The 13,284-nt window shown below is 41.7% G+C and overlaps 1 protein-coding gene across 5 annotated transcripts in view; it reads left to right on the top strand.

Moving 5' to 3' along the window:
* Nucleotides 1-13,284, top strand: part of XPO6 (exportin 6) — a 131,155-nt gene that overhangs the window by 73,505 nt on the left and 44,366 nt on the right. For all 5 annotated transcript variants that reach the window (XM_036303147.1, XM_036303152.1, XM_036303149.1 and 2 more), the window contains one exon: nt 12,442-12,550. In XM_036303147.1, the coding sequence (XP_036159040.1) occupies nt 12,442-12,550 (109 nt within the window). The remainder of the gene's footprint in view (nt 1-12,441; nt 12,551-13,284) is intronic.

Genomic DNA, 13,284 nt, shown 5'->3' with positions numbered 1-13,284 from the left:
CCAGTGCTTCTTGATCAGAACTGGTGGGGATTTTAGAGAACTTGAGTTTCAATGTTAATGGAGTAAAAAAGTTCTGTAACTTACCCAGCTGAACTTGCTGGTGGGGCCCAGTGGCTGTGAATCAGTGGTTGAGCTTCAGCCTATGAACCAGGAGGTCATGGTTCGATTCCTGGTCAGGACACATGCTCCTGTTTTGGGCTAGATCCCTAGTGTGGGAGGCAGCCGATCAATGGTTCTTCATCATTGATGTTTCTGTCTCTCTCCCTCTCCCTTCCTCTCTGAAATCAATTTAAAAAATAAGAATTGCTGGTGAGGCTCATTGTCCAGATTTGCCATTTTGAGGTGGTGTGGAAAGACTTGAATTTCTTTCTACTTTTCCTCATTTTGTACTTTATGGATGGTTGTACCTATCTTGTAAGTTGTTGAGAAAATTAAATGAACCAGTGTGTGTAAAGCACCGTGGCTGACAGTAAGTGCTCAGTAAATATGTATTGGTGTTCTTCCCTTTTCTCTCTCTCGCTCTCTTTTCTTTGTGCTTGTCAATGTGAAGGGAGCCACCTGTGTAGAAACTTATTTTGACAGGAAGATGAGGAAACCTGAAGTGAGTTAAGCAACTAAAGTTATTGACTTATAAACTACGGACAAGTGCTGGCCACAGACCAGTCAGGGATTCTGGGTGACACTAGATTGAACTGTAAACAAAAGTGGGTGAGCATGAAAAAAAATTGCCCTTTTTTTCCCCCTCTTGTGGGTTTTCTGCTTAATAAAGAAGAAGTGCCATTATGAAACATGACATTTTGATACAATTAATAAAAGATGTTAACTAGTTTTAAATGAAGGCGCCAGTAGCTTTCTAGCTCTAGCTAAGAGAAATTCATGCCTTTGACTTCCCTAGAGAGTAAGTAAGTGATTTTGGTCTTAGTTATTTCATTACAGAGTTGAAAAAGCTATCCAGGATTATGCTTCAGTCCTTTGTGGTTATCCAACTTGAATTGTCTGTTTATTGCCTACGTATTTATTTATTTGTCCATTTGTTTTTTCATTCCTCACATACTTACTGAGCATCTACTGTGTAGTTGCCTTAACATGTAGAATTTTATTTAACTCTCAGAAGTTGGGATGTTTTTGGAATCACATCTGTGGCTTGAGCCATACAGGTCTGTACGTTATCTCTATTGTATACTTAAACCTTTAAAGCTTTAAAATCCCTCTGAGCAGAGCTTTAGCTTTATCAAATTTTAGTATGTTCTCTTTTCCTTTTCACTGTTTAGTGCATTTAAAAAATATATATATTTATTTATTTTTATTTATCTATCTATCTTTTGTTAATCTTCACCCGAGGGTATTTTTTTCCATTGCTTTTCAGAGAGGATGGAAGGGAGGGAGAGAGAGCGAGAGACACAGATAGACAGGCAGACAGATATGAGAGAGACACAATGATCGGTTGCCTCCTGCACATACCCTGACCGGAGCTTTGGATGGGGGGCGATAAGTGGGAACGAATCTGCAACCCAGGTAGTGCCCTTGACTGGGAATCAAATCTGTACCCTTTAGTGAGTGGGCTAATATTCTAATCATTTAGCACACTGGCCAGGCTAAATTTTTTTTAAAAAAATCCTCACCTACGGATATGTTTTTCATTGATTCTAGAGAGAAAAAGGAGATGGGGGAGAGAAAGAGGAAGATTGATGTGAGAAGCATCAGGTGGTTGCCTCATGCAAGGGCCCAACCAGGGATCAAAACCTCAACCTGGGCCCTAGCTGGTTTGGCTCAGTGGATAGAGCATTGGCCTGTGAACTGAAGGGTCCCAGGTTCGATTTCGGTCAAGGGCACGTGCCTGGGTTATGGGCTCGATCCCCAGTGGGGGACTTGCAGGAGGCAGCCAATCCATGATTCTCTCTCATCATGGATATTTCTATCTCTCTCTCCCTCTCCTCTCTGAAATCAATAAAAATTAAACAACAACAACAACAAAAAACCTCAACCTGGGTATGTGCCTAACCTGGAATTAAACCTGGGACCCTTCAGTGCACAGAATGATGCTCTAACCACCGAATCATACTGGCCAGGCTGTTTAGTGTATTTCAAATTTCTCTTGAGATTTCCTCTGTTTAATTTACAAATATTTGGGATTTTCCATATATCTTGTTTTCTAGTTTAGATTGAGTTGAAAACAATTTGCATGATTTTCATTTTTTTCTATTTGTTATGATTTATTTTATGAGGTAGTCTTCTTGGTGATTGTTCATTGTGCACCTGAAAAGAGTACGTATTCTCCTGTAGTTGGGTGAAATGTTTTATAAATGTCAGTCATTGATCAGGTTGGTCGATAGCATTCTACATGGTGTCTTTATCCTGCTTGTTCTATCAGTTACCGAGAGAGGTGAGCTCTCCAAGTGTAATTGTGTCGTTGTCGGTCTCTTTGCAGTTTCATAAGTTTTTGCTTCATTTGAGACTGTGTTTGCTGCACGCAAATTTAGTTTTCTTTTTTAATGTATCTATTGAGTGTTTGACTATATCTCATTATGTGAGTTTTTTTAGTAGTTGCTCTGGCATTACAAAATATATACTTAACTTTGCACTTACATTTTATCACTTCAATTGTAATGTAGAAACCTTAGCATCATATTGATTCTTTACTCTCCCTTCTTTGTATTGAGGTTCTCATATGTTTAACATCTATGTACATTGAAAACCTTATCAAACAGTGCTCAGTTTTTGCTTTTGTTAATCACTCATCTATTAAAGATCTTAACAGGAGAGAAATAGTTTATTGTATTTACCCACGCATTTGCTACTTCTCTTGCTTTTCCTTCATTCTTGAAGTTCCAGGTTTCTTTCTTACTGTCATTTACTTTCCATATTAATCAGCTAGGCCTGCCATAACAAAATACTATCAGCTGAGTGGCCTGAATAACAGAGATTTATTTTCTCACAGTTCTGGAGACTAGAAATTACAGACCAAGGTGCTGGCAGATGCAGGTTCTGGTGAGGACTCTTCCTGGCTTGCAGATGCTATCTTCTCTCTTAGTGCTCACAGGGCTTTTCTTCTGTGCTTACATGGGAGAGAGAGGGAGCATACACATGTTCTCTTGTCACTTCCTCTTCATGTAAGGGCACTGGACCTATTTGATTAAGGCCCTACTCTTATGACTCCACTAAACTTTTTTTCCTTTTATCCACTACACTTTTATTACTTTTTTATAGTCTTTAAATATCTTCAAAGTCTTTTTTTTCCTCAGCCTCGATAGCCACATTTTAATTTATTTTTTTTAAATTATTTATTGCTTAAAGTATTACAAAAAGTATTACATATGTCTCTTTCTTTTCCCCCGCCCTTAACAATCCCCTGGCCTCCCCTACCCCCCAGTGTCTTATGTCCATTGGTTATGCTTATATGCATGCATACAAGTCCTTCGGTTGATCTCCTACCACCCCCCTCATGCCCCCCAACCCTCCCGGCCTTCCCGCTATAGTTTGACAGTCTGTTCGAGGCAGCTCTGCCTCTGTATCTATTTTTGTTCATAAGTTTATAATGGTATTTATTATCCATAAATGAGTGAGATCATGTGGTATTTTTCCTTCATTGACTGGCTTATTTCACTCAGCATAATGCTCTCCAGTTCCATCCATGCTGTTGCAAATGGTAAGAATTCCTTCTTTTTTACAGCAGCATAGTATTCCATCGTGTAGATGTACCACAGTTTTCTAATCCATTCATCTACTGATGGGCACTTAGGCTGTTTCCAGATCTTAGCAATGGTGAATTGTGCTGCTATGAACATATGGGTGCATATATCCTTTCTGATTGGTGTTTCTGTTTTCTTGGGATATATTCCTAGAAGTGGGATTACAGGGTCAAATGGGAGTTCCATTTTTAGTTTTTTGAGGAAACTCCATACTGTCTTCCATAGTGGCTGCACCAGTCTGCATTCCCACCAGCAGTGCACGAGTGTTCCTTTTTCTCCACATCCTCTCCAGCACTTGTCGTTTGTTGATTTGTTGATGATAGCCAGTCTGACAGGCATGAGATGGTACCTCATTATTGTTTTGATTTGCATCTCTTGGATGATTAGTGACTTTGAGCATGTTTTCATATGTCTCTTGGCTTTCTGAATGTCTTCTTTTGAAAGGTGTCTATTTAGGTCCTTTGCCCATTTTTTGATTGGATTGTTTATCTTTTGTTAAGTTGTATGAGTTCCCTATAAATGTTGGAGATTAAACCCTTATCGGTGATAACATTGGCAAATATGTTCTCCCATGCAGTGGGCTTTCTTGTTGTTTTGTTGATGGTTTCTTTTGCTGTGCAGAAGCTTTTAATTTTGATGTAGTCCCATTTGTTTATTTTCTCTTTAGTTTCCAATGCCCTAGGAGCTGTATCAGTGAAGAAATTGCTTTGGCATATGTCTGAGATTTTGTTGCCTTTGGATTCTTCTAGTATTTTTATGGTTTCCCACCATACATTTAAGTCCTTTATCCATTTTGAGTTTATTTTTGTGTATGTTGTAAGTTGGTGGCCTAGTTTCATTTTTTTGCATGTGTCTGTCCAATTTTCCCAGCACCATTTATTGAAGAGACTATCTTGACTCCATTGTATGTTCTTGCCTCCTTTGTCAAATATTAATTGAGCATATTGGTTCGGGTCGATTTCTGGGCTCTCTATTCTATTCCATTGATCTATATGTCTGTTCTTGTGCCAGTACCAGGCAGTTTTGAGAACAGTGGCTTTGTAATACAGCTTGATATCTGGTATTGAGATCCCACCTACTTTGTTCTTTCTCAGGATTGCTGCAGCTATTCGGGGTCTTCTTTTATTCCAGATGAATTTTTGGAGAGTTCGTTATAGGCCTGTGAAATATGCCGTTGGTATTTTAATGGGAAGTGCGTTGAATTTATAGATTGCTTTGGGTAGTATGAACATTTTAATGATGTTGGTTCTACCAATCCAAGAACATGGTATGTTCTTCCATCTGTTTATGTCTTCCTCTATCTCTTTTTTCAACGTCCTGTAGTTTTCTGAGTAGAGGTCTTTTACCTCTTCAGTTAAGTTTATTCCTAGGTTTCTTAATTTTTTTGGTGCGATGGTAAATGGGATTGTTTTTCTTAGCCTCTCTTTCTGTAAGTTCACTATTGGTGTATAGAAATGCCACAGATTTCTTGGCATTAATTTTGTATCCTGCTACATTGCCAAATTCATTTATTAAGTCTGATAGTTTTTTGATGGAGTCTTTAGGGTTTTTTATGTATAATATCATGTCATCTGCAAATAAGGGCAGTTTTACTTCTTTTCCAATTTGGATGCCTTTTATTTCTTCTTCTTGCCTAATTGCAATGGCTAATACTTCTAGTACTATGTCGAACAGAAGTGGTGAGAGTGGGCATCCCTGTCTTGTTCCTGTTCTTAGGGGAAATGGTGTTAGTTTTTGTCCATTGAGTATGATGTTGGCTGTGGGTTTGTCGTATATGGCTTTTATTATGTTGAGATATGATCCTGCTGAGAGTTTTTATCAAAAATGGGGGTTGGATTTTGTCAAATGCTTTTTCTGCATCAATTGATATGACTATGTGGTTTTTTCCTGTCAATTTTTTTATGTGATGTATCACGTTTATTGATTTGCGGATATTGTACCACCCTTGCATCCCTGGGATAAATCCTACTTGGTCATGGTGTATGATCTTTCTGATGTACTGCTGGATCCGATAGATAAGATTTTGTTGAGGATTTTGGCATCTATGTTCATGAGGGATATTGGCCTGTAATTCTCTTTCATTGTGTTGTCTTTACCTAGTTTTGGTATTAGGGTGATGCTGACTTCATAGAATGAGCTTGGAAGTGTTCCTTCCTCTTGAATTTTTTGTAGTAGTCTGAGGAGGATAGGTTTTAGGTCTTCCTTGAATGTTTGGTAAAACTCCCCTGTGAAGCCATCCGGTCCTGGGCTTTTGTTTGCTGGAAGCTTTTTGATGACTGCTTCAATTTCTTCCATAGTTATTGGCCTATTGAGATTTTTAGATTCTTCCTGATTGAGTTTTGGAATGTTGTATTTTTCTAGGAATATGTCCATTTCCTCTAGGTTGTCTAGTTTGTTGGAGTAGAGTTGTCCATAGTATTTTTTAACAATCATTTGTATTTCTGTGGGGTCTGTTGTTATTTCGCCTCTATCATTTCTGATTTTGTTTATTTGGGTCCTCTCTCTTTATCTTCAAAGTCTTTAAATTCCCTTTTAGATGTTAATAGATTGCTTTGGGTAGTATCAACATTTTAATGATGTTAATTCTTCCAATCCATGAACACAGTGTATTCTTCCATTTGTTTGTATCTTCCTCTATTTTTTTTTTTTCTTCAGTGTCTTGTAGTTTTTCTAGTACAGGTCTTTTACCTCCTTGTTAGGTTTATTCCAAGGTATCTTTAAAAAAATTTTATATATATATATATATATATTTTTTTTTTTTTTTTTTCTTTATTGATTTCAGAGAGGAAGGGAGAGGGAGATAGAAACATCAATGATGAGAGAGAATCATTAATTGGCTGCCCAACTGCATGCCCCCTACTGGGGGTCAAGCCTGCAACCCAGGCATGTGCCCTTGGCCAGAATTGAACAGGGGACCCTTCAGTCTGCAAGCCAACGCTCTATCCACTGAGCCAAACCAGCTAGGGCTATCCCAAGGTATCTTATCTGTTTATTTATTTGTTGCAATGGTGAGATGTGTGTGTGTGTGTGTGTGTGTGTGTGTGTGTGTGTATTAGAGGCCCAGTGCATGAAATTTGTGCACTGGGTGGGCATCCCTTAGCCCGGCCTGTGCCCTTTCGTAGTCCGGGAGCCATCAGTCGGACATCCTTAGCGCTGCTGTGGAGGTGGGAAAGGCTCCTGCCACTGTTGCTGCACTCCCCAGCTGTGAGCCTGGCTTCTGGCTGAGTGGCGCTCCCCCGTGGGAGCTCACTGACCACAGGGCAGCTCCTGTGTTGAGCATCTGCCCCCTGATGGTCAGTGTGCATCATAGCTACTGGTCGTTCTGCCGTTTGGCCAATTTTCATAATAGTCTTTTATTATATAGAATACACACACACACACCCTGTATAATAAAGAGGTAATATGCAAATTAACCCTCACGCCCTCACAAGATGGCTGCCTACGGCCAGGCCAGCAGGGGGGTTAATGAGGGATGACCAAACGACTGAACAAGCAGGCTGTGTGGGGCAACCAGGCCTGCAGGGGTATTAGTGAGGGATGACCAAATGACTGAACAAGCAGGCTGTGTGGGGCAACCAGGCCTGCAGGGGTATTAGTGAGGGATGACCAAATGACTGAACAGCAGGCTGCGTGAGGTGACTAGGCCGGCAGGGGAGGCAGTAAGGGGCGATCAGGCCAACAGGGGTGGGCAGTTAGGGGCAACCAGGCAGGCAGGCAGGTGAGTGATTAGGAACCAGTGGTCCAGGATTGTGAGAGGGATGTTCGACTGCTGGTTTAGGCCCGATCCCAGGGACAGTCGCACATACCCCCTCCCGTGCACAAATTTCGTGCAACAGACCTCTAGTACATATATATTTAAGAGAGGAAGGGAAAGAGAGAGAGAGAAACTTCAATGGTGAGAGACAATCATTGATTGGCTACCTCCTGCACATCCCCTGGGGATTGAGCCCTCAACCCAGGCATATGCCCTGTATATGGTAATCGAACCATGACGTTTTGGTTCATAGGTTGATGCTCAACCACTGAGTCACACCTGCTGGGCTCATTTATTAATTCTAGTAGTTTTTTTGTGGAGTCTTTGAGTTTTCTATGTACAATATCATGTCTTCTACGGATGATGACAATTTTACTTACTCCTTTTCAAGTTGGATGCCTTCGATTTTTTTCTTCTTGTCTGATCTGTGTGGCTGGGATTTTGATTCTCTTGACATTTTTCCCACAGATGTTGCCTGTTTTATTACTGATTTCCCTGCCAGTATTCTTCTCTGGGCCATGTTTAGTTGCCAATCTAATCTAGGTTATGAAGTCATTTACAAACACTCTCATCACATGAGTTGGAACTCTTAGAGTAGATGGCCTGTATTTGATCTTGACATTGGATATCATTCAACTTTGGTTATCTTGTTATCATAGTACTCACATATATAGACTGAGTCCTGTCAGGAAAACAGAAATTACTAGATTATTTTAAGAATTCAGTGTAGGAAATTGGTTAAACTGGTTTTAGAGGACTGGGAAAGTAAAAGGGGAAGAACCCTGTGATAACAGATGATAACTATAGGAAGCAACTCCGCCCCTAGGTTGAGGGGTACCAAAGGAAAGAGGTTGGGGTTATGAAATCTACATCAGAGAGATGAACCCAGGCAGCTAGAGCTCATGTGTCTGAGGACAGAGGGCCACCCCACTTCCACAGGAGCTCCGGTGGGGCCCATGGAGCGGGGACTCAATCCTTTGAGGAGAGAGAATAGTCTGGCTACTACTGGCACTTCTGAGAGTGCACGATGAGGCTGGTTCTGGGAGTGTGGAAGTTGGGAACTGCAACAGTTGTCACCACCAGGTGACCATTGTTGGGGCGACACTGCCAGGTCAGCAAACCCATAGGAAGACGAGTCCTTCCCCCCGCCCTGTCTTCCTCTGCACCCTGTTGAGAGAGCCCAGTGGGCCGAGGAGAAGTGTGCTTTGCTTTGTCTCAGCTCTAGTATCACACAGCCTGGAGAGTAGGTTGGCGCTGAGAGCTGAATGACCAGCAGGATGGCTTGCTTTATGAGTGGGAGCAATCCCTGATCCTATCTGAGACACATTTCAGGACAGGCAAGCACTTAGGCAACATGGTTTGTTCTTGAAAATTAGTGGCTTGTTGGCCTTTGCGTTATTAACTGTTGCATATAACTTGGTGTCTTCTGAGTTAAGTGCTTATCACATGTGAGTAATATCCAGCCTCAGGCTCCAAATGTTTCTGAGAAGTTATGCTCAGACATGAACGCATTGGGGTTTCTCCAGACTCTTTCCATTTTTCACTTAGGTTATGTGTTCTTAAAACTGATTAAAGAGCAGGCTTGGGTTTGCTCGGTGGGTTGGAGCATCATTCTGTACACCAAAAAGGTTGTGGGTTTGAGTCCCAGTCAGGGCACATACCTGGGTTTTGAGTTCGATCTCTGGTCAGGGCATGTGCAAGTGGCAGCCCATCTATGTTTCCCCCTCCCCCTCTATCCCCTCTCCCTCTCTTAGTTTCCCTCCCCCTCTCTTCCCCTTCCCTTCTCTTCCCCTCCCCTTCTCCCCTCCCTCTCCCTTCCCCTTCCTTTTTCTCTCTCTAAAAAATCAATGAAGAACATATCCTCAGGTGAGGATTTAAAGAAAAAAAAATAGTAGGTTTGGGGGAGTGGGTGGAGCAGGCTTAAAGCCCATTGGTGGTTTATGTGTAGAGAGAACATGGGAGGTTGAGTTAGGGAGCCTTGGATTCAACTCAGTTAGCGTTGGGCAATTTATTTAACTTCTGTCAACTGTAGTTTTCTCATCAGAAGAATACCATTAATACCACTTATCTCTCTCAGTTGTTAAAAGGATTGAATCATTGAATTAATTGATATTTATATGTAGAGTCTGTAATTCCCCAGAGCAACCACTGAGAAAATATATGGTACAGAGAAAGACAAGTACCATATGATTTCACTCAAATGTGGAATTTAATGAACAAGCTGAACTACCAAGCAAATTAGACATAGACTAATAGATAGAGAGCAGGCAGATAGCTCGTGGGTGGGTAGAGGAATTAGGCAAAAAAGAGTGAACTCATGGACTTGGACAACAATGTGGGGGTTATGGGGGTGGAGGTGAAAGAGGACATAGAGGAGATAAAAAGGGATGGAAAAAATAAAATTAAAAAAACATATATGGTAAAAGAAATGACAAGGGAATTAAAATGGTACACTAGAAACTATTTAACACAAAATGGAGGAATTGAGAAACAAACGATATGACATGGAGAAAACAGCAAAATAGCAGAAGTCCTTCCTTTTCAGTAATTACATTAAATGTAAAGGGTTAACTTCTAGTTAAAAAGTAGAAATGGGAGGAGAACCAAGATGGCGGCATAGGTTAACGCTGGAGTTTGCTGCCTTGAACAACTACTTCAAAAGTGAAACTAAAAGACGGAACGGACATCACCCAGAACCACAGGAACGCTGGCTGAGTGGAAGTCCTACAACTAGGAGGAAAGAGAAACGCATACGGACACTCAGAGGAGGCTCAGTGCTGAAGTCAAATACTGAGGTGCAGAGTGCGCGGAGCGGGCTGGCGGCGGAGGGCGCGGTTGGCGTTTTCAATCGGGAGGGAGTCGCAGACTCTGAGCTCCAGATACGGGCGAGTCTTTAGGGACCCAGACTCAAACGGGAGAAGCGGGACTGTCTGGCTTTGGTCAGAGCGAGTGCAGCTTTCTCTCCGAGGTTTGCAGTGGGTGCTGGGACTCAGAGAGGCAGAGCCCCTGGGGACAGGACTGAGAGCCGCCATAACTGCTCTCTCCGGCCCACCCTGTTGATCCTGTGCGACCCGCCCCGCCCAAGCCCTGCACACAGGCATTTGCCGGATAGCCTCAGGCAAAGGCTAGATTAGCACCTCCCTAGAGGACAGAAGTTCTCTCACTGCAGACACAGCTGATTCTCACAGCCACTTGGCCTGGAGGTCAAACCCTCCCTGGTATTAGCTACAACAATCAAGGCTTAACTACAAGACTGCGCACAAAGACCACTAGGGGGTGCACCAAGAAAGCATAACAAAATGCTGAGACAAAGAAACAGGACAAAATTGTCAATGGAAGATATAGAGTTCAGAACCACACTTTTAAGGTCTCTCAAGAACTGTTTAGAAGCCGCCGATAAACTTAATGAGATCTACAAGAAAACTAATGAGACCCTCGATATTATGATGGGGAACCAACTAGAAATTAAGCATACACCGACTGAAATAAAGAATACTATACAGACTCCCAACAGCAGACCAGAGGAGCGCAAGAATCAAGTCAATGATTTGAAATGCGAGGAAGCAAAAAACACCCAACCGGAGGGGCGGAATGAAAAAAGAATCCAAAAATGCGAGGATAGTGTAAGGAGCCTCTGGGACAGCTTCAAGCATACCAACATCAGAATTATAGGGGTGCCAGAAGATGAGAGAGAGCAAGATATTGAAAACCTATTTGAAGAAATAATGACAGAAAACTTCCCCCACCTGGTGAAAGAAATGGACTTACAGGTCCAAGAAGTGCGGAGAACCCCAAACAAAAGGAATCCAAAGAGGACCACACCAAGACACATCATAATTAAAATGCCAAGAGCAAAAGACAAAGAGAGAATCTTAAAAGCAGCAAGAGAAAGAAACTCAGTTATCTACAAGGGAATACCCATACGCCCGTCAGCTGATTTCTCAACAGAAACTTTGCAGGCCAGAAGGGAGTGGCAAGAAATATTCAAAGTGATGAATACCAAGAACCTACAACCAAGATTACTTTATCCAGCGAAGCTATCATTCAGAATTGAAGGTCAGGTAAAGAGCTTCACAGATAAGGAAAAGCTAAAGGAGTTCATCACCACCAAACCAGGATTATATGAAACGCTGAAAAGTATCCTTTAAGAAGAGGAAGAGGAAGAAAAAGTTAAAGATACAAATTATGAACAACAAATATGCATCTATCAACAAGTGAATCTAAGAATCAAGTGAATAAATAATCTGATGAACAGAATGAACTGGTGATTATAATAGAATCAGGGGCATAGAAAGGGAATGGACTGACTATTCTTGGGGGGGAAAGGGGTGTGGGAGATGCGGGAAGAGACTGGACAAAAATCGTGCACCTATGGATGAGGACAGTGGGTGGGGAGTGAGGGCGGAGGGTGGGGCGGGAACTGGGAGGAGGGGAGTTATGGGGGAAAAAAAGAGGAACAAATGTAATAATCTGAACAATAAAGATTTAATTAAAAAAATAAAAAAAATAATTAAAAACAAAAAAAAAAAAAAAAGTAGAAATGGGCAGAATGGATGAAAAAAAAATTTGTCCAAGTCTGTGTTGTCTACAAGAGACTCACTTTAGTTTCAGAGACACAGGTTGAAATAAAAAGGATAGAAAAAGATACTTCATGCAAACAATAACCAAAAGAGGTCAGGGTAGCTATGCTAATGTCAGACAAAATAAACCTGAAGACAAAAATCGCTGCCACAGACAAAGAAGGACATTATATATGTTAAAAGGGTCAGTCCAGCAAGAAGGTGCTGGAGCACAGTTAAATAAGGAACACCCTGCTACTGCTCCGCTCTCACCTACACACTTGCCAGCCCAGACACTAAGTTTAGTTTAGAATAGATGCTCCTTTGTGTATGGTAATTCAGGACACGGACGCCATTCCCTTCACAGTGCAGGATGCCTTTTTGAAGTCTGAGGCTAAAAGCCTGGTCTCACCTGATGTTAATTTCTCCCTGCACGTAGGTACGAAGACGCCCTGGTCCTCTTGCTCACGGAGGTGTTGAATCGAATCCAGTTCAGATACAACCAGGCCCAGCTGGAGGAGTTGGATGACGAGACTCTGGATGATGATGTAAGCAGCCTGCCCTAGTTGGCCTTTCTTGGTTGTCATGTGGTGTGAATCATCACGGAGACCCAGAGCTCCCAGTCCTCTGCTCTGGAGACTTTTTAAGCCAGAGTAGTCCTACAGTTTGAGTTGTTCATTTGAAATTTATGTCCTTCCTGTCTCTTTGGGTTCATTAACTGTAAAAAAAGTTTTATAGGCATTTTTACTTATATGGACTAGAGATGTAAGTACATGTGTTCAGTGAAAAGTGTAAGAACTCTGTATCCCTCCTATTTTCCCTGCCTGGCACCCATACCTCCACTCCCACTTCGGGCAACAGATAAAAGCTAGTTGGATGCTGGTAGAAATAGTGAAAGAGATACTTAAACGATAAGGCTAGAATGAAAGGAAATTTCTTTTGAGTACATTTTGTAAACTGGTATTTTCTTTTTTTTTTTAAGCAGGAACCACTTCTTTTTGTTACTATTTGATGGATTTTACTATAAAATATATTTTTATTGATTTCAGAGAGGAAGGAAGAGGGAGAGAGAGATAGAAACATCAATGATGAGAGAGAATCATTGATTGGCTGCCTCCTGCACACCCCCAACTGGGGATCGAACCAGCAACCAAGGCATGTGCCCTTGACTGGAATCGAACCTGGGACTCTTCGGTCTGCAGTCTGATGCTCTATCCGCTGAGCCAAACCAGCTAGGGCTAAACTGATATTTCTTAAAGTCAGTTTTGAATTTATTGATGCT

Source organism: Myotis myotis, unplaced genomic scaffold (genome assembly GCF_014108235.1).
Source record: "Myotis myotis isolate mMyoMyo1 unplaced genomic scaffold, mMyoMyo1.p scaffold_m19_p_35, whole genome shotgun sequence".
Taxonomy (NCBI): Eukaryota; Metazoa; Chordata; class Mammalia; order Chiroptera; family Vespertilionidae; genus Myotis; species Myotis myotis.
This window is presented reverse-complemented; position numbering and strand designations above follow the sequence as displayed.